Genomic DNA, 20,730 nt, shown 5'->3' with positions numbered 1-20,730 from the left:
TATAGAATAAATACAAATTAGCATAATACAAATAAAGTAATAGCAAAAGATGAAGCAGTTGACATGCCTGAAGATTCTATTAATTACTATAAATCTAATGTTTCCTGCAAATTAGTGAACTATGCACAATAACAACAATACATTTGGATGGCAGATAGGGTGACATTGACGTGATATTACTTGTCTATGTGATTTAATGCCCTGGCCTGTATCAATATCTTTAAGTGATTTTAGTTGTAAAAATATACGTTTGGGTTTTTCTTGTCTTCTGGCACAACAAAAAATTGATTACAGTTCTGAAAATAGTTTGTGGGTTTCTGTGCAGTCTGCATTTTGTTGTTGTGTAAAAATGGGTCTGCTCACGTACAGGGACAGAAATTATGCTAAACCAGCAAAGAGCAGGTAGAAAGATTCATGAGTCAGTTCTCAGGGATGGACCGCAGAAGGAATGAACCATTTGTTCAAATAAGATATCAAATAAGATATAATGTGTATACATTATACATTCTTTTCATATTTTTTTCTTGTCCTTTATTTATTTAGGATTATACTGCCTGTGATTATGCGATGGGAGACTAAAGTACACATAGGCACACAAACACACACAGACACACACACACACACACACACACACACACACACACACACACACACACACACACACACACACACACACACACACACACACACACACACACACACACACACACACACACCTTTCACAAAAAGATTTGAACTATTAGAGGTTTTCAAATTGAATTTTTCTCTACACAGATCTGAATTTTCATCTTCACACCTTTTTAAGTAAATTTGGCAACAAAAAATTCACATTCATAAAGAGCTTGTTTAAGGAAACACTTGCTCAATCTCAATCTCAAAATGTCCTTTTTACAAGACATTTGTTGCCGAATCACTGAAATACAGCCTTCGTCCGACCAGCTTTGGTTTTACCGCGTCATCAGTTTTTCAGAAAAAGCAAAACCACCTGAACCAAATATTTGGTTTAGTTTCTTCCGTTATCTGAAAAGCTTCAGAAAAATATGACTTAGGTCGTGATTTTAAGAGAGTGACTGGACGTCCCTCTTTGATTATTAATAAAACATTATCATTAAAATCGTTAAAATGCTGAGCCCTTATGGTAAACATGAGCCCACGTCTACTAGATATCTATCTACTAGATATCAACATGCTGCAGTTCTTATGCAAATCCACCTTTGGAGCCCGAAACCATTTTTTTGAACCAGGCTGTAAATATGTTCATTTCTGCTCTAACGTTTTAACATGGAAGTCAATGGAGATTAAGTCGCATTTTGACCAGTCCCCGGTGCTCTGTCGAGGAACTGCAATTAATCTGACTTACAACCTTGAGGCTGGGATTCAGCCCCTTGTTCTGCAGTCATCCCGTACTATAGTTGCTGCACAAGCAAAACGACAAGTTCAGTCAGCTGTCGCAACTTGTCTTAACCCTAATTGGCTCAGATGACAACGCTCTGTGTTTCCTGACAACGAAGCTAAGGCTTGTTGACAGGAAACACATGGCTTACTTCGCTTAAAATGAAATATCAAGCTGAAATGTAGCTGAAGAGCAGTCATTCACTGGCCACTTGGGGTACCAGAATGAATTCTGGATTTGGTGGTGGGGCTTTCTGCAACGAACTCTCAGATCAGTTATGAAAGTGCAAAATGAAATGGCCAAATCAAACGGAACTGGAAAGAGGGAGCTGCAGCCTCGCTCCCTCTTCACATGTGATTATTACATTCATGCACTGATCAGCGAACTGAGGAGGGAGACCTGGGACAAAGTTCACTTTTTCCCAGTTTTCTGAACTTATTAATATGCATCTGTCCTTCACATGATAAGTAAAATGTATCACTGCAAAAAACTCAAAATCTTAACAAGAATATTTGTCTAATTTTAGTTAAAATGTCTCATTTTAGTAAAGAAATCTCATTACACTTAAAACAAGACTCATCACTGAAAAACAACAACAATATTCTCCTGTTTCAAGTAGATTTTCACTTAAAATAAGTAGAAAAATCTGCATGTGGAACAAGATTTTATTGCTTGTAATGAGAAGATAAATCTTGTCCCATTGGCAGATTTTTCCTACTTATTTCAAGTGAAAATTTACTTGAAACAGGTGAAAATTGTCAAATAAGTTATTTTTCTGGTCTTATTTTTCTGGTGATGACTCTAAATGTTGAAATAGCAGTAAAACCACATTAATTGATGAAATGACATAAGGGATGGAAAGGGGGGATGATTTTGACCGTTTTTATTTCAGGGGGGATGCCATCCCCCCTCATCCCCCCTCAACTCCAGTACTGGACATATCCCTTAGTTAAGATTCATATATTTAGTCCAAACCATCGCAGGACAGACAGCCAACGCACATGTTTTTGGATTGGAGGAGGAAGACAGGAAAAAAAGATCACAAAGGCGCAGGGGGGAACATGCAAAACCCACACTGAACGGTCTCAATTTCGCCTAAAACACGTCCTTCCATCCCCTGAGCAATAAAAGAAGAAAATGGGAATCTTATAAAATATCTGGAGCAGCTGCCGGTCATGTTTCTGCTGGCTGCCTACTCTTTCGGTGGATCTTTCCTATTTTGTCTGTCTCATCTCTGCTCAGCAAGTCTCAGCAGGGGGCCCCATCACCAGCCGCTGACTAGAATCACTCTATATGTGGCCCCCACTGAAATGCACATGTGGTGTCACTCACGTCCCCCTTTTTACTTTTTTTTTTTTTTGCCCAATGAGCTCCTCTCTGCCTGTCTCTATCTTTTTTGTCCTCCTGCTCGTCATCCCTTTTTCTTTCTGGTAAGCCTGCAGCTACCGAGGCCTCCTCCATTTTGCATTAATGCAGGCCATGTGTATACATGCGTGCTTCTTGCTTGCTAGAGTGTACGTGCGCTGTGGCAGAGTGCCGCCTAAAGCGGCTGCCTGCGCCGGGGAAGTATTTGCTCAAGCAGAACAATGGCATTCTGGGTAAAAATAGCTCTCGCTCTGTTGGAGGGAGAGGAGAGGGTGACAGGCAGGGAAACGAGAGGGAGGGCAAAATAGGAATTTAGCTATCGTGTGGTGAAATGAGAACTGAGACAAACTGCAGATGCAAATGTGTGAAAAGTGAGACGGAGAGGAAATCTGAGAAACTCACAACAAACCAGAAATGGGAAAAGGTTTTTGATTGGTGTGATTTATGCACGCTGACCGAAATAGGAAGCACATATGATCAAGCTTTGTTTGATAAGAGAAAAATGCTGTAATTTTAACATGGAGGGTCATACCTTTGAACAATCACCATTATTAATGTATGCAGCAATTCAGATTCCTCAAGAGATGAAACGTAACCATCGTAACGTAGCCTTTCACTTTCTGATATAAGACTGACAGTGAAATTAGCTTCATTTACATCTCAATTTGTGATTCATATACGGTATCTTCTGGATATAATTTCTGCCTTGACAGTATCAGATAACTCATGCTTCCCTCGCCAGGATATCAACGTTAGGTGACATTGCAACCAGGACAACACACAATTTTTCAAAAACATTTATAAGGCGATAGAAAGGAATATACAGTAAGGTGATGCTACCTTACAAACTATCATCCCTGAGAACAGAGTCAAAGGCCAATGTAACCCTGTATTCTTTAAAGATTTTAATTTTTCAACTCTGCCTTTAGATGAGGTCAGTTAGGTTTAGGCATGATGAAATAAATCCAATGTTATGTTGAGGTCTACAACAACATAGCTTGGCTTAAAAATGTATGAATACTTATAAAAAACAACTTTAAAAATCAGATGTTGCTGTCAAAACTCCCTGTTTCTTTATTGTGATTCTGCTGTGTGAAGAGAAAAAGAAACTTCTGCTTTTTCCACTGTTTCTTGTGAGACTGGGCTAAGCAACGACAGTAAACAATGATGGAACATTTTAGTGTTAGTGTTATTGACAAGAAAAATAAAAACAGACACAACCCCACATCCTCAGACACACAAACAAGCACATGTGATTTTTCATGTAACAGTCAAAAATGTGATTCCACGATTTAAGTGTACCGTGTGGTGATTCAGCGGGCTTAGGTTTTGTTTTTTGATTTTTTTTACCTACACTCATTTCTATTGTACAAAGTGTTTTAAAAACATTTAAAACTTGGATTAGAAACATTTAAAACATGAAATAAACCTCAACTACACTGAAATTCTACATTATAAGGTTACATTTTCAAGACATTTATGGAGCTTTTTACATTTAAAGATAATCTCAAATCATTTTCGTGGACAATACTCATCAAAATGTGTAGTTTTAAGTGTTTTGAAAGCAAAGAAGAGGGGAATCGTACTCATTAGTGACCCTGCTAGGGTCTATGCAGGAGTGTTGCAAAAGAGAGTCCGGTCACTTGCCAAACCTCAGATCCAGGAGTTCGACGCTGGTCGTGGAATACTGGACCAGTTCTTCAATACTGCCAGGATCTTGTCAGGAGCTTGTCCAACTGATCTTTAGATGGCTTTGGTCTTTAGACACACCTGGCTCAAATGAAGGGACCAATGACAGACTTATGTAGACCTTGATGACCAGCTGATGGTGATCCAGACATTTGAATCAGGCGTCTGCACTGGTTTGTTATGGTCAAGATGGAGCTGAGCCAAAAGGCAGAGTCTTCTGTTGGTTGGTCAGTTAATGTTCCTATACCTCCATATGGACAGGAATTGTGGAGAGGAGACTAAAAGAATGAAACTGACTGAAGTGCTTGTCCTGCATATGGTGATCGGACTCTACCTTAGACATAAAGTGAGAAGTGAGAAGGACACATTCTGTAGGGACTGGGGCTAAAATCGTTGCTCTTCCACATGGAGAGGAGCCATTTAAGATGGTTTGGCATCTGGTTACAAGGCCTTCTGGACGTCTCCCTGGGAAGATGTTTCAGGCATGTCCAACTGGAAGGAGGATTTGAAGAAGACCAAGGACACACCGAAGCAGTTATATCTTTTTGCAGGCCTGGGAACACCTCAGTATCTCCCTAGAAGGTCTGGGTCTCTCTGAGGCTGCTGCCCTCACCAACCCAAAGAATAAGTGGAGGATGGATGGATGGATGGATGGATGGATGGATGGATGGATGGATGGATGGATGGATGGATGGATGGATGGATGGATGGATGGATGGATGGATGGATGGATGGATGGATGGATGGATGGATGGATATGAAGACAAATAACAGTCCTATTATTCAAATAAACTAGGCTTCCTTAATTGTTATTGGAGACTTAAAGGAGCATGAGGCAAGAATAAGAAATGAGACTCATTAGCGCCACGACGACTGTCGGGGTTACTGCAGCCAACAGCGAAGCTTCTTTGCGGCTAACGCTACTTAGCACGTTAGGCCACTCCGACTCGTTGGTAATCTCATGTGATTTTCAAATCAAGCTCTAAATATGACTTACAATGTTATCTTACCTGGTCAGTAGGAAATGAGCCATGTCAGCATCTGTGTTCAGTCCCAATTCAAGTTCAAGCTGCCTCCATGACTCAAACGCGTATCCAATGTTTACTCGTGTGCCTGCCCGTTTTTGCTCGTAATTTCTTTTCGACTCGCGACTTGTCTATGATAAAGGCTTTGTTTTCTTCTTGGTAGCACTTTTTAGTGGGCTTTGAGTGGCGCTGGGTCGTTTGCCGGCTGTGGAAGAATCCATGTCTACCCAAACAGAAGTTTGGATCCACCGCGCTCGTCTTTTTCCTGTATCCAAGCCGAGCGCCGTCGAGAACGCTCATGCAGCGTCATTTGACGTCACATCCGCAGGACAGCGCGGGAAATTCAGGGCCAGAATTGCAGCACATTTTGCAGCACACAGCCTGTTCAAGGCAAGGGAGAGATACGCTAGAGGGCTAATTCTTTTTGGTTTGGAACGCTTCATCTGACATTATTACTAGAAAACTTAAAACGTATACGCATTTTTTTCATAAATCCTGCCTCATGCTCCTTTAATATCACAAAATTATTATTTAATGAAATTATGAAGACAAAAGACACTGATAATAACAAGCTTTCCATACAGGAGTCTTTAAATAATCTGAGCTTTCAATGAAGCATATCATGTTCCTTATCACTGGCTTTGTTTTATTTTAAGCGCTAAGGTCTGGGTGGTTTGGTTTGCTGTGATTTTTCATATATCTGAGTGATAAATGGTCACACTGAACCACGGTACCTGTTCAGCTTCCTATTTCCTCCATGATTTTAGTCATTAAATTGCTCATTCATCGTAAAGACTTGCTCATGCTGACCAATGATGTTTTCTTTTAAAGAAGCAAGCCCTTCCTGTATTATTAGGTATTAATATCTCGTCCTCACCTGAAAAGAGATTCACTCTGAACCTTTAAAAGAGGTGGAGTGGGTGGACGATAGCTAATCAGACATAAACCTCTCAAAAGGATCCTGGAAAGGACAGAGAGGAAGCGAGATAAAAGAGGCTCAAGTGGGGAGCCATTAAAGACAGACTGAGCAGGCGGGAGAGGAGTTACAGTAAACATAACAGGTGGAAAACAGCCCAGGTGGAGGATAAGTGTTGAAGGGAGAGTGATACATCTATCAATTATTCATCACCGTGGTGATACAGTCGCTCTCCAGTCCTGAATGACAGTAATTGTCCTGGTTAGAATGAGAATAAACAAAAGGTGATGGTCATGATGAGATACAGGAGAGAAGCAAAGGGAAGTGGATTAAATCCTTAGAATGTTGCTATATTAATGCAGAGCTCTAAATAAATGTATGATTAAAGTAATTCCGTGTTTTTTTTTCTTGAAGTCCTCCTCGACATCGCCACACAATTTACATTGAACTGTGGTGTTTCTTCTATGTAATTACAGGCAGGGAATGAACAGATTTACTTTGCTAACAGCTTTATAGAAAAGCATAAATGTGTTTTTAAGCTTTCTTAATTGCTTTCAGCTCATTGTTTTGTTGCCTGGGCAGCAATTTTATTCTTTAAAATCTCTTTCACATTTTCAGCTGCTCTAAGTTTTCATTTTTTATTTCTTTTATGTGGAAACGTTTTGCCACATGTCCCGGTCAGCCTCACGTAATATACTCTGTACTTTTCAAATGGCCTTTTTCTTTGCTTTCTGTTTAGTGTTGCTCTTCACCTGTGATTTTACCAGATTGGCTGATCTACGAGCCTTTGTCAGTGCTCTCATCTACCCTTTGATGTTACGTGCTTGGAGGTTATTTGAGCTCAGTTAGAATTTTTGGGGCTTTGTCTTTTTATCAGTTCTTTGAAGGCGACAGAATTGGACAAAAAGTCTGTGTTTGACAGCATATATTCGTGTTTCCTAAACAAGTATCGATTTAGAAACTCACTGACATTAAATGCCTGTTTCGCTTCACTTGCGTCTACGGAGGTCTGGAAAGATTTCATGCTTTTTAGTGTTTTGATCTGCAAGGTACTGGGGCATCACAGACCCTGAGCAGGGTGGAACTATCGTTCTTCCCATCTTTATCTCCATCAAACTAGTTCAAAATTGTTATATCACTTTTAAAAGAGTCCGACCCAAAAGGGATTGCAGCTCCTTGACTGACCACTGAGGGCTGGTTACAAAACTAATTCAGTGTCCATTGACCCCAATGTTACACGTATAGTGGAGATCTGGTATTTTGACAATAGCGTGAAATTTTATTAATATCTAAAGAAAGTGTTTAAATTGTTGAAAAAGGGCATCATAGACCACTTTTCTAATATCTATAATCTGAATATGGATTTAACCTGTTTGAGACCGGCATCTGGCTCATCCAGGGTTTTGGAGGCTGTTTCTCAGGAGGTGTAATGCTAGTTCTTCAAGTAAAAGTGTGATGGTTCAATCCCCAACTCCACCCTTTCAAATGTAAAAGTGAAGCTAAAAGCCAAACATCACAGTGAACCTCCCAAGATGTTTAACTGTGATTTATTGACAATGGTTTTCTTCTTCTGCTCTTCCACCGAGCCTGTCGGTTCTCTTGCTTAGTCATCCCTCCTCAGGGTCTTCTCCTTGAACTGATTGTTCAGGAAGTGCCTGTTTGTATTTATAATTAACGAGCAGAGGAAAGTTATGAAGTCATTTGAAAGTCAAATATGTTCTTTACAAATAAGTTGTGAGTTTCTCTCAAATGTTTCATGCTGTTGTTTCTGTGCAGTTCTAACAAAGGGTGAACACATAGAAAGCTAGGTTTTATATATCATACATGTGTCTAGGCTTGTGTGAACATCACAGGCTTTTTTTTGTCACTCAGACTTTCATTGTGTAAAGACATGCTGGTGGAGCTGATGTGATGAAAATTGGATGTGCAAGATTTGAGAAATGTAACTTGTGTCAGCTTAGTTACAGATCTGACAGCTCTGTTTGGAAGTTTCCACGGTACGACAATGTGTTAAGGAGCAGCTACAGAGTGAAATCCACACTGCAAAAACGAATTTCTTGGAAAGTTAAAAAACCTTGTTTCAAGAAAAAATTAGACTGTTTTCAGACTATTTTGCTGGTTTTAAGGGTTCTAGTCAAGAAATCTTTTTTACTCCATTGGCTGAGATATTTATGCTCTTAATAAGACATATTTGACTAGATTTAAGAATATTAGCTGCTCATTGATGCAAATATTTACTCAGACAGCCACTAAATGCATATAGGGATGTAGGCATGGTCACGACTAGCCAGAATGAAAAACAAGCCTAAAAATTGGAAAGAGAAATGATTTAAGTGACTCTGAATGTGACATAGCGTTGGATGTCAGACTGTCTGGCCATGTTGATGTAGGAGAATAATAGCTGAATAAACAATAGAAACACGGCCGTTTCTAAAATAAACCCAACCAATATACAGAAGATCATTTCTGAATACAAAATGGCCTGAACCTAAAAACAGATTGGCTTCAGCAGCAGAAGATCACTCTCTGTGCAGTCTCAAACAGTCAGTACACTGCAAAAACAAGCCTAATTTGCCTAAAACTAGTCAAAACTGTCTTACTTAAAGCAAAAATATTGTTGCCTATGAAGTAAGAATGATTTTCTTGACTAAAATTGTTAAAACTAGCAAAATAGTTTGTTGATTTTCTTGAAACACGTTTTTATTTAACTTACATAGAAATTAGTTTTTGCAGTGTAGGGCCCCTCACAGACAACTCTCCTATGATCTCTTCCATTTTTACCTCAAAAGGTTGCAGCTCACTTTTGTGGACAATTCTTTGTTAACCCCAGAGATGGTTGTGCGTAAACATCCCAATCAATGAGCATATTCTGAAATGTTCAGCCATACAGTATGTCTTACTAACACCAACGACCACTCCAAATTCAAAGTCACTTACATCACCTTTGTTTTCCATCCTGATGCTCATTAAACATTTCAGCAGGTTGCTTTGATCGTGTCTTCATGAGCTGCTGCCATGTGATTGCCTAATAAGATATTTACCCTAACAAGAAATAGAACAATGTGTACCCAGTAAAGTGACCAGTGAGGATTCGTATTAAATTGTATATATATAAATAGGTGTTAAGTCATCAGATGTACTGAATGGCATCACATCATCTTTGTGTTGAGTGGTTGGGGTTAAATATGCTGACATGCAAACTCATATCTGGGAGCTGCACATTGTTGTGTTTTGATGTTTTACTACTGTCAGATCCCCAGTCACTCCCGTGTGAGTAGTCTGGTCCAGCTCTCTGTTTACAGGGTCTGAGTAGCAGCTTCTAAAGAGTCTGACATTAAAAGTTTTACTTGTTTAAGCCAGTGGTGGCAAGATACACCTGGCTACTAACCGCCTACACATTAACGTCTACTCTAGTAATGCACCCCACTAAATGGCACCATGTAGTTTGGTCAAATTACCGGCCATGGTTGTTAACGCTCTTCTCATTCACTTGACCTCGTTGGGTCCCGGGTTTCTAATTTAGGGACCTACTTAATGCCACTAAGGGTCTCTTTAAGATTTAACTCAGTACAAAGGCCTCTTTCCCATCAAGACCCAGCAAGAAAACTCAAGCATATCCAGGTTCTTATAATCTCCAAACTGTGGGGCTTTGGATAATGTGACGCAAGCTCAGAACTAACCATTTTTTGCAAGGTTTTTAGCTGGTTTGGTAGAGCTTTTAGCTCTAGCTCAACCTTTTCTCTTTACTTGCTGTAATCTCATTTTGTCACCTATTTTCTGTCGAGCACCTTTGGTACTTTTCCATTAGAACTTAGATATTTTAATCTTCGTACTTGATTTTCCTCAGGATTCAGCTCATGCCACACTCCTTTGCTTAACATTTCAACACTTGAACTTAACCTTTAACAAAGTCATTGCTGATTTATAAATTAATTACTTGTTTCAAGTTATTATTTCATGATTACATATTTTAATTATTTCAATCAATACTGCTCATGCATATAGTGCTGTTGAACGGATATTCACCCGTAACTTCACAACTCTGTGCTTCACTCTGTTAACATAATGTGATACGTACCATGTTTTGATTTCATTTCCTTCTGAATTGGTGCTGATACTATGAAACATTTTCAAAGCATTAGCTTCTAACTGAAATAAACATGGTTTCACTTGTGCTTTGATTCATATTTATTGGTTGACTGACTGATTCTTCATTTATACAAGTGTTAATCATGTCATATCGACACATTTTGTCTTTTCTTCTTTTTTCTGCTTCAGAAAAAAGAGTGGTTATGTCTCAACTGCCAGACCCAGCGGCTGATGTCTGGAGGCGGCCTTGACGAACCTCCACTTCCTGTTCCTCATCCGTCCCCCAAACACCAAGCAATGGGTTCACCTCGTCACCAGACGCCAACCAGTCAGCAAAGCCCTCTCCACAAAGCCAGCCCCCAGCAGGGGCCCAAGCCAGCCCAGGCCCAGGCACAAAAGCCACAGGCGGGGACAGGTGTTGGCGGACCTTTTGCACCGACTGCTGCCAAACAGCCGACTGACACCAAGACTTCAACGCCAGCTATGGCTCCGGTACCAACCACCGACAGCCAGAAACAGCTGAAATCTGCAGAGGAGTGGAGCAAGACAGAACCTGAAAAGCAAACTGCCAAAGACACCAAACCGTACCACAAGAAAGGAGAGCAGATTACACCGATAAAGGAAATAAAGAAGTCTAGACACTATGATGTAAGTAGAAAGATTTTTTCTTTTCTTGAAATAAAGATTGCCATAGTCCCATGTACAGCTCTGTATGATAAAGCTTAAAAAATACAAACAAGAAAAAACTTGAACCAAGATGTTTGGGGGCAGATCAAGATGGGTGTGTTTCAGTGTCAATCATCTTCGTGGTCATATAGCTTTTCCATCAAGCTTCACGTGCTTCATGAAAACCCCCTCCTTGTTTTCAGCTTGAGAAATGTTGACAGTGGTTTACTTCCAGCCATCGACCTAACATGAAGACTTAGTTGAGAAACAGACTGATGTGCCATCTCATTTCATTTCTTTGATTCAGTTTGACATCATGTTAAGTCTGCCAGTTTCTTCTATGGAGAAACCCAAAACGGTACAGCGGTGGGAAATTCTAAATTATTCATCCCACCAAAGCAATCTGTTGTTGGCACAGGAGCTGCAGCCACAGTTGTGTAGTTAATTTAATCTTCTTCACTCACTCTAATCAAATAATTCATAGATTTAGCTGTCATTATTTATGCCAAGTGATCTGGGGCAGCAGGTACAGCTGTGTCACAAACATCCATTGCTATTGGTTGCAATTCTTTAAGAATTGGATAAGTAGCAAGAATGCAAGGTTGAAAAATGTGATTTACAAATCCAAGTGTATAGTGGCTGAGATGTCTAGATGTAGGTTAAGACAAAAGGAGGAGCTGGAACTTTGAGGTTTCTAAATCACTGCCTTCTCAACTGAAGTGATCCGTTCATAAAACACTTTTGGACAGATCACAGAGTTTCTGACTACAGACAATAGATGTGTCACCAAATCAATCTTATACTTTTGTGACAAAGATGGAAGTTTTGTTGTGGTTTTACTCAGTCTTCAGTGCAACCCCAGGTCCCACCAAGAGCGTTTCACGAGAATTAATTGTGTATCCACAGTTTCCACAGCTTAACGTAATGGCGATGTATGAGTCAGAGCAAAGACCAGAACATAGACCAGATTCCTGCTGCTGTTCTTCCGTCAGACTTCCTGCCAGCTCAGTCTGCCATGTGTAAATTGACACAGCTTAGTTGTGGTTGGGCACCATAGGAAACTTGTGCTGGATCCAGATTAATTGACTAGAATAGTCAATGGAAAGTGATTTGGCGTCTCTATGACACATAGGACCCAGCCTTTACAGCCTTAATTTTTGGGGTCACCATGGGTAGACTTGATTGCCCTCCAACAAGAAGATTTCCCGATTGACCCCCAGTCCCATCCGATGAAGTTAGCTGAAGTTTCTCTGTGCAGGACACTGAACCCCAACCACTGAGGCGTCCAACCACGGGTCAGTGTTCTTATTGTGCACAAGATCAACTCTGGATAGATGGGATTTTGTCTGGACAGGTCTCCGACAAATAAAGCTTTGCCAAATCAAGATATGTAGCAAAATGATCTGCTGTAGCAATGCCAGGAAGAGAAAAGCTGAAAGAAATTACTTTTTGTGTGGTTTGGACTTGGCTCTTTTCAATATATTTCTTCCTGCTTGTTTTTGCTGTTATGAATTCTGAAGTGCAATTGCATTCAAACTTGATGACTAGTCAGTTAAAAAAGCTAAACTTATTCTCTCTAACTTTTACTTATTCAGGTTTTTCTTGACTTTTGTGTCATTTAAATCTTACTTCTTGATTCACAGCCACTCTATATGATTACAGCTGAGTCAAACTTTTATTTTAATTGGTGCCATGTTATGATATTTCTCAGAATTGTAAGAGAAACTAATTACTCTTTTCTGAAGTGCTCGCTGTTATGGAAGTAAGACAATCATACTATAGCTTGAGGGGAGACAGCGAGTGAAAGAGAAAGAGGAGGGAAGAAGAGAACTTATGCCTTCACCTACTGTTCCAGTATGAGTGAAAATTGTTAGGTCACAAATGTGTTAAACCACTTAAGGTCTCATGTCAATTACGTGCTATGCAGACTAAACTCCTTTGGGGATCCACTTGGAAAATGCAATCTCTAAAGTTGTGTAGTCAGTGTGAGATGATTCACCAGGTCAGCGCCATTGAAATTATTACCAGACATCTAAGCCTGAACCATTGTAAATTGTGACCACAATGCATATTCAGGATTTTGTTCAAGAGGCTGAGGGTTTGTTCAGTTTTGTGAAATTTGAAGGGCAAACATCCAACATTTGGGCACTAACCACACATACCCACAAATCATGACGCACATGTAACATAACACAGTGACATATTCCATTCTAACATCCTGGACATGATAATGTGAAGGAGTACCTCTGCATCCTCGATGTTTAACTGTTGGCTGCAAGTTACCCTCTACGCCCTGGATTGAGAGACTTCACCTGTGTTACCTGCCGATGCTGCATGTGACATCATCAGCACACGGTGGCCAGGCTGCAAAGTCAAAACTCCAATGCATTCATGATGAGCTGTGGAAGTTTCAACCAAATCTCTTTTGTCTGCTACACTTCCTACTCTTCAATAGTTTTTTATGTGTTTTTTTCTAATATAGTTTCCTCAGTAATTTACACTGCAACAACATTGTTTCCTTGTTGATATGACTTGTGACATACTGTATTTCTACAATGCCTTATTTAAATCTGATGATTCAAAACATAACCTTGAACGATCGACATAAACACTTACGCCTCAACATTGTTGTGTGTTTATACAGTATGTGAGTTAACTGGAAGTCTATTCATGTCAATGGAAATCCTAATATCCAACAGATGCCTTTAACTCTGCCTTTTGTCAACCCCCCTCTGGAATTGGTCTCAAGTGTGTTGAAAATGTTTGACTTTTGCTGTGACTTTTGGTGAAAAACAGCTCATATGCCAAGACGTAAGGATTCAGTAGCTAACAGACTAGACTAGCTGTGTCATTGAAAGATGTTTTTTGAGGTAGGCCTCAATTATCTTACCTGAGTTTTTAAATATATTTTTTAGACGTACATCATTTGTTATAAACATATTTCTGCTTCAGATTTATCGTTATTTTTATACTTATATTTCTTTATAGATATTGAAGCTGAAACCCTTTGAATAAATTATGTATTAAATCAAATAACAGCTCCTCCGAATACTAGCTCCTCAAAATTTACTGCAATTTTTTTTCTTTCTTCTTCTTTTATAGGACACAAAAAACAACAGCACCCATGACTTGTCACGTAGCCCTCAGAGCCTTAGTGACACCGGCTACTCCTCTGATGGCATCTCCAGCTCCCACAGTGAAATTACAGGCCTAATCCAAGAGGAGGAGATGAAGCTAAGCGAGAGAGGAGTCATTGGACGGGGCTCCCCACCAAGCCCCTCTGAAATCACCAAGCTAGAGAGTTCCATGAGGCCACTGCTGGAGAAAAGTCTGTCTGAAGAGAAACCAGATCGAAGAGGAAGGAAACACAGAGACAGAGACTTGGATGACAGGGGGAAGCCACGCCCACGTTCTCTTTCCATCCCACCAGATGCCTATGACTCTGATGAGGAATTAGAAGATATACTAGAGGAGGAGAAAGATGATGACGACTGGGAGGATAAAAGGAAGGAAGGGAAAGAAGAAAAGAAGGACAAGAAAAAGAAGGAAAAGGAGCCTGAGCCCACCGAAATGACTGATGAAGAATTCATGAGAAGGCAGATAATGGAGATGAGTGCTGATGAAGAAAATGAAGAGGAAGAGATGGAGGAAGATGAGGATGAGGAGGATGAAGGATATGGCTACCAGAAACCGAAGAAAAGTCATCATAAGCACATCATATCCGAATCAGGGAAAGAGAAGAGACGTCTTCAACACCACTCAAGCAGTTTTGAGGAGGAAACCAAGAGTTCTACTGATGTCTATAAAGGCTCATTGGAAGAGGGTGAAGAAGATGTGATGGCATCACAGGGAGGACTGAGGCGCTTCAAAACCATTGAACTCAACAACACAAATAGCTACAGCCGAGATATGGACCTGAGCAATGACAATGACTTGAGCCTTGTTGGGGAACCAGAGCTGGAGATGGAGAGTCTGACAGGATCTCCTGAGGAGCGTTCTAGAGGTGACTATTCTTCAACTTTGCCACCGACTTCATCCTCATATGGCTCAGGACAGTCTCCTACATCCATCTCATCAATGGAAGAAGACAGTGATAGCAGTCCCAGCAGGAGGCAAAGATTGGAAGAGGCCAAGCAGCAGAGGAAAGCACGCCATCGCTCTCACGGCCCTCTGCTTCCCACCATTGAAGACTCATCAGAAGAGGATGAACTAAGAGAAGAAGAAGAACTTTTAAGAGAGCAGGAGAAAATGAGAGAGGTGGAACAGCAGAGAATAAGAAGCACAGCACGAAAGACTAAAAGAGATAAGGAGGAGTTACGAGCACAGAGGCGCAGAGAAAGGTCCAAGACACCACCTAGTAATCTCTCACCAATTGAAGATGCCTCACCTACTGAAGAACTAAGACAAGCAGCGGAAATGGAAGAGCTTCATCGTTCCTCTGCTTCTGAATATTCCCCTCAAAGCCTGGATTCCGAAGCGGAGGGATATGAGTCTAAACTTTACAAGTCAGGCAGTGAGTACAACCTGCCTACCTTTATGTCTTTATACTCAGCTGTAGAGAAATCCTCTACAACGACCACTACCACTGCCCCATCTTCAACTTCCAAACCTCTAAAGAGTGCTGAAGAGGTTTATGAGGAGATGATGAGGAAGGCAGAGATGCTTCAAAAACAACAGAAACCACAGCAACAACAACCACAACATGCAAGACATGGGCAATACTACGAAGAGGACATCAATGGACAAAATTATGATGATGAGTATGATTATGAACAAGATCAAGGATATGACAATGAGGCAGCAGAGAAAGAAACTGATATTTATGAGGAAATCAGACAAACATCTCAGAACATCACCAAGATGCAGCAGGCCACAGATGAACAAGTAGAGATTGAGATTGAGAGCTCTTACCCAGAAAAGCAGCTCTTAGACACAGGCTCAGCCTTTGCTAAATTGCTGGAGCAGAGCAATGCCCTCTTAACCCCAGGGACCAGCCCCACCCAGAGTTCAGCTCCTGTCTCTTTTGCTGAGACTGGGGGGCGGATACCTGATGTTAGAGTAAGCCAGCACTTCATTGCAAAGGATGGGCACAAAGATAAGATTAAAAGTCAAGCAGGAAAAAATGGGATAACACCAATAGTGGCTTCTACCACTATTGCAGCTTATGGAGTTTATGCCAGGGACACAGTAACAGTTTCACAAACTAGCTCAAGCAACACTATAACATCTACTCAGTCTGATGGATCTCGCAGGCACACAGGAAGTCCTTCGACATCCACCTCTACAGTTTCAAGTGTATGCAGTAAGATTGCAGAGATTACCCAAGCTTACAGTCAAAGAGAGGTGCTTACAAGAAGGGTTGGGGAAACCAGAAGTGTCCAAGTGCGAGACAGCTCAACATCCTCGACTGAGAGGATTATTGAACCACGTTCTCCTAAATATACTACCTATTACAGAAGCACCAGTCCTCCTCTCTCTCCATCCCCACCGCCACAGAGTCCTACCCGTTGTTCTTCCAGAAGAGCTACAGCTGAGTTCTCTACACAGACCTTTAGCTCAGCATTGCGGATGGAGTCTGGATCTGGGCCTACATCTCCAGTAACAGCTCAGGGAACCCAAACATCACATCGATCAGTTTCTCCACGACTGTATCGACAGCAATCTTCCCAGGACGCTCCATATTCTCCACCTCCAAGCCCAGCTAGACCAATGACAGTGAACACTGCTACTTCTCCTCTGTCTTCACCTACTCGATTTAGCCGCCAATCAACTTTTGACAGTTACTCCCCATGTGGCAGCCCTCCAGACACACCACCGTACCAATACTCTCCTACACGCAGTTTCTATCAAGTACAAAGAGTAGAGAAGGTAAATGTTGGAACAAGTATGGTCACCACAGCCAGCATATACACCAGAGGGTCCATGTCAATGGATAATATCTCCCTCTGTAGAATATCAACAGTCCCAGGCACCTCCAGGGTAGAACAGGGTCATATGATCCAAGGTGGAAGTGTTGTAGATCTAAGAACAGTCACCAAACCAGCTCCTATTATCATGACTGACCAGGGAATGGATCTTACTTCCTTAGCCACAGAAAGTAGAAAATACCATGGCGGAGCAGATGGTACCAGACACTCAACAATTGTACAGCCGCTGATTATGAATTTAAACACCCAGGAGATCACCACACCAACCACTGTTAGTGTCACTGTGGCTGCTTCTATGTTTATGACACAGTCCAAGCAGCCAACGGTGTATGGGGATCCCCATCAAAACCGACTGGATCTTGGTCAGGGCATGGGCTCAGCAGTGTGTCTTTCCCAGAACAAACCACCTACTTCTCCTCCAGTTGATCCAACAATACCCAAAATCGATGCAAAACTGGAAGATCTTAGTATCCAACAGAGAGAACTGCAAAAACAACAAGAGAAGCTTCAGAAACAACAAGAAATTCTTGAGCAGCAGTTACAGCAACACCATCACATGCAACACCAACAACAGACAACTGTTCTCTCCAGGTATAACCTTCCTAGCCAAATCTCACCCTTAGTCAAAAAGGACTTGCTGGTCAGCCAGACTAGCAGTGCACCAGCAGTGGTCAGTGCTGTAACAACAGTCATTAACCCTGAGCTGTACGGCACTGGCCCCATTGAGCTGAAAGGAAAGCCCAGTCCTCCAGGTTTGGTGTTAGGAGGAAAATTACCACATAGTATGGTAGTTCAGATGGATGGAGGGCTCGAGCACACAAGGGCAATAACTCAGCTAGTGAAGGTAGAAGAAGGGCAAGATGCTTTGGACCTGGCAGGAGGCCAAATTAAACCCGACAACCAACCAGCTTGCTGTGATGTTGTCTACAGACTTCCATTTAGTGGAAGCTGTGTCGGTATATCTGAGAAAGAAGGCATAAGGCCACCATCTGCCCCACCTATCACCTATGAGTCGGAACAAGAAAGTCAACCTGGAAGGTTCCATGAATATCCAATGGATACACGCAAAGACTACACCTTGCCTTTTCCTGGTCGACTCCAGCCCTCAATGTCTGATACAAACCTTGCTGATGCTGGGCTACAGTCCTATCATTCCAAACTGGAACAACATCTCCAGTCCTCAGGTGAACTTGCCATGGATTTAACTGCAATGAAACAGAGTTATGGAGGATATATTGGCATGCAGTATGGTTCCTATACAGATTTACGGCATGGAGGAGACGTTGCTTCCCAAACACTGCCAATAAGAAGGTATAATTCCTTGTCAAATATAAGCTCAGATTATGGCTATTCTGCTCGCGACATTGCTGGCTTCCAAGAAGCTAACTTGGCTCAGTACAGTGCAACCACTGCAAGGGAGATCAGTCGGATGTGTGCTGCTCTTAATTCCATGGATCGGTATGGAAGCAACCCTGACTTGATGCAGTTCAGCAGTTTAGGAAGAAATACTATTACAGGGGCCTCCAGACTTGTAGCAAGTCTTGGGATGAGACAAGGCCTTCTTATCGGACCAGATGGAAAGCCAATCTCTCACAGTCAAGCACTAGCCAACCTTATCAATGCCAGACAGGCAAGTCTACGAGCCATGTACCCTGCTGCTATTAGGTCTTCTGATGGGATGATTTACTCCACCATTCAGACCCCTATTGCTTCAACACTTCCCATCACAACTCAGCCTGCCTCTGTACTTCGACCACTTTTGAGGGGAGTCTACAGGCAATACCCCTCTCCCAATATGACACCAGTACCCCTCTCCAGTCTTACCAGACTCCCTATTAGCCCAAGAATGCCCTTGAGTGGACAAGTTCCAGTCAGGTACCCTGCACCAGGTCTTCTTCAAACAACCTCAACCACAGCCACTACCTCTGCTGTTGTATCAACCTCAGCACCATTCGGACCCATTGTGTCCATGTATATGACGACTGCTAGCTCAACAGTCCAAGATGAACCAGTTTACCTTGGCAAAGGTGTTGCGATGACGCCCTCATCAACAGAGGTCACATCAGTACAAGGTATAGTGGTCATACCATCTGAGCCACAGCAGCAGCCAATAAACCTGTCCCAAGCTCACCTTAACAGCCAACAACAACAACAGCTAGAGAATACAGCTGCTCAACAGCCACAAGGCGCAGCATATGCATACCCACCCTCAGGTCCCACACCTACCCATGGCAATACCCAACTGGCAGCAGGGCCCGCTCTCCCCGCCAGTGGCTTACCCATTCCAGGTGGTCTTCCTCCCTTTCCTCCACCAGGTGCCATACACAAGGAGGGTGAAACCGAGGCAGACAGGTTGCACCGACAGCAGGAGCAGCTCCTACAAATGGAGAGGGAGCGTGTGGAGCTAGAAAAATTTCGGCAACTGCGTGTACAGGAGGAGCTGGAGCGAGAAAGGATAGAACTAAAGCTGCACAGGGAGAAGGAGCAGATTCTGGTACAGAGGGAGTTACAGGACCTGCAGACCATCAAGGAACAGGTAGAGGGCCAAACAAAAGGTCTGATGGAGAGTGTAATAGTTGGTGTCTTGTTTTATGGTGTTTTGTGGTTATGCTTTTTCAGTGTTTATTTGATTTTTTTTGATATGGTGATATTTGTGGTGTATTTTGTTGAGCTAGTAACTTGCGATATACTTTAATGTTCTTGTCATCAGTTTTCCAGTATTTTGGTTTGTTCTCTAAGATGCATTTCCCTGTAATAATCAAATACGTAACCAATTTTTGTACATGCATGTATTTCAAAGCATGTTTCCTGTCAATATAAACAGTTAATTGACAGATGTCCTTTTTCTTTTTGGCTAGTAATGCATTTAAATATGCATAGAAGTTCCTGTTTGACCTTTGTTACAACAGAGAAATATGTCTCTTGTAATGACTCATACCTTGATTTCGTTTAAAGAAATGTTTGCCTCTATGCAAGTTTAGAAATTACAGTTTTATGGTTTGCATGCAGTGTTGTTTACCATATTTCATAATACTGTATGTGTGTGCATGAACATGCCTGTAGTATGTGTGTGTTAGGAATGATGATGCTCTAATGTTATCTGATGTTTGATTTGATGGTCTTGCTTATTATGGAAAAAAATGAAAAGCATTTTCATTTTTCATTTGTTTACTGTTAGACCTCATAATCCCCCCCAAAAATGTTCATTAAAATGCTGTAGACGTGTAATCATCAATTGCCAGTGCACATTTGGAAATTTTGTTACCATTAGTCCCTAATGGATTTGTGAAGATGATTTAACAGTTAACCGAAGGGCTAACGTAACAATTCTCTTCTTTTTTTTAATAGAACAAGCACTTGAAAATCTTTCAAGTTAACTCTGTTAAACAGGTGTGGAAGCCTTATTTAATGAGAATGAGCAAAACCCTGAATGTTTAATATGCATCTCATAACATCCAAGGAAGACAAAAAACCCTAACCCCCCTTTGCACCAGCCTGGCATTTTAGCTACTAAGAAAATGCTTCATATAATTTCTTGTGAGCATCATACGACTGGTAACAGCAGTTACCTGCACATGCTACACTTCTGTTCAGTTGCTTTTCTATTTATTTATATATTTTCTGCAAAATGTAATTGTTTTTTTCTAACCATTTTTAAAT

At 41.3% G+C, this 20,730-nt stretch overlaps 1 protein-coding gene across 3 annotated transcripts in view; it reads left to right on the top strand.

Moving 5' to 3' along the window:
* The window catches only part of bsna (bassoon presynaptic cytomatrix protein a), a 196,407-nt gene that overhangs the window by 95,078 nt on the left and 80,599 nt on the right, over window positions 1-20,730 (top strand). For all 3 annotated transcript variants that reach the window (XM_061736697.1, XM_061736699.1, XM_061736698.1), the window contains exons 3-4: window positions 10,667-11,125; window positions 14,246-19,606. In XM_061736697.1, the coding sequence (XP_061592681.1) occupies window positions 10,667-11,125; window positions 14,246-19,606 (5,820 nt within the window). The remainder of the gene's footprint in view (window positions 1-10,666; window positions 11,126-14,245; window positions 19,607-20,730) is intronic.

Source organism: Cololabis saira, chromosome 12 (assembly GCF_033807715.1).
Source record: "Cololabis saira isolate AMF1-May2022 chromosome 12, fColSai1.1, whole genome shotgun sequence".
NCBI lineage: Eukaryota > Metazoa > Chordata > Actinopteri > Beloniformes > Belonidae > Cololabis > Cololabis saira.
This window is presented reverse-complemented; position numbering and strand designations above follow the sequence as displayed.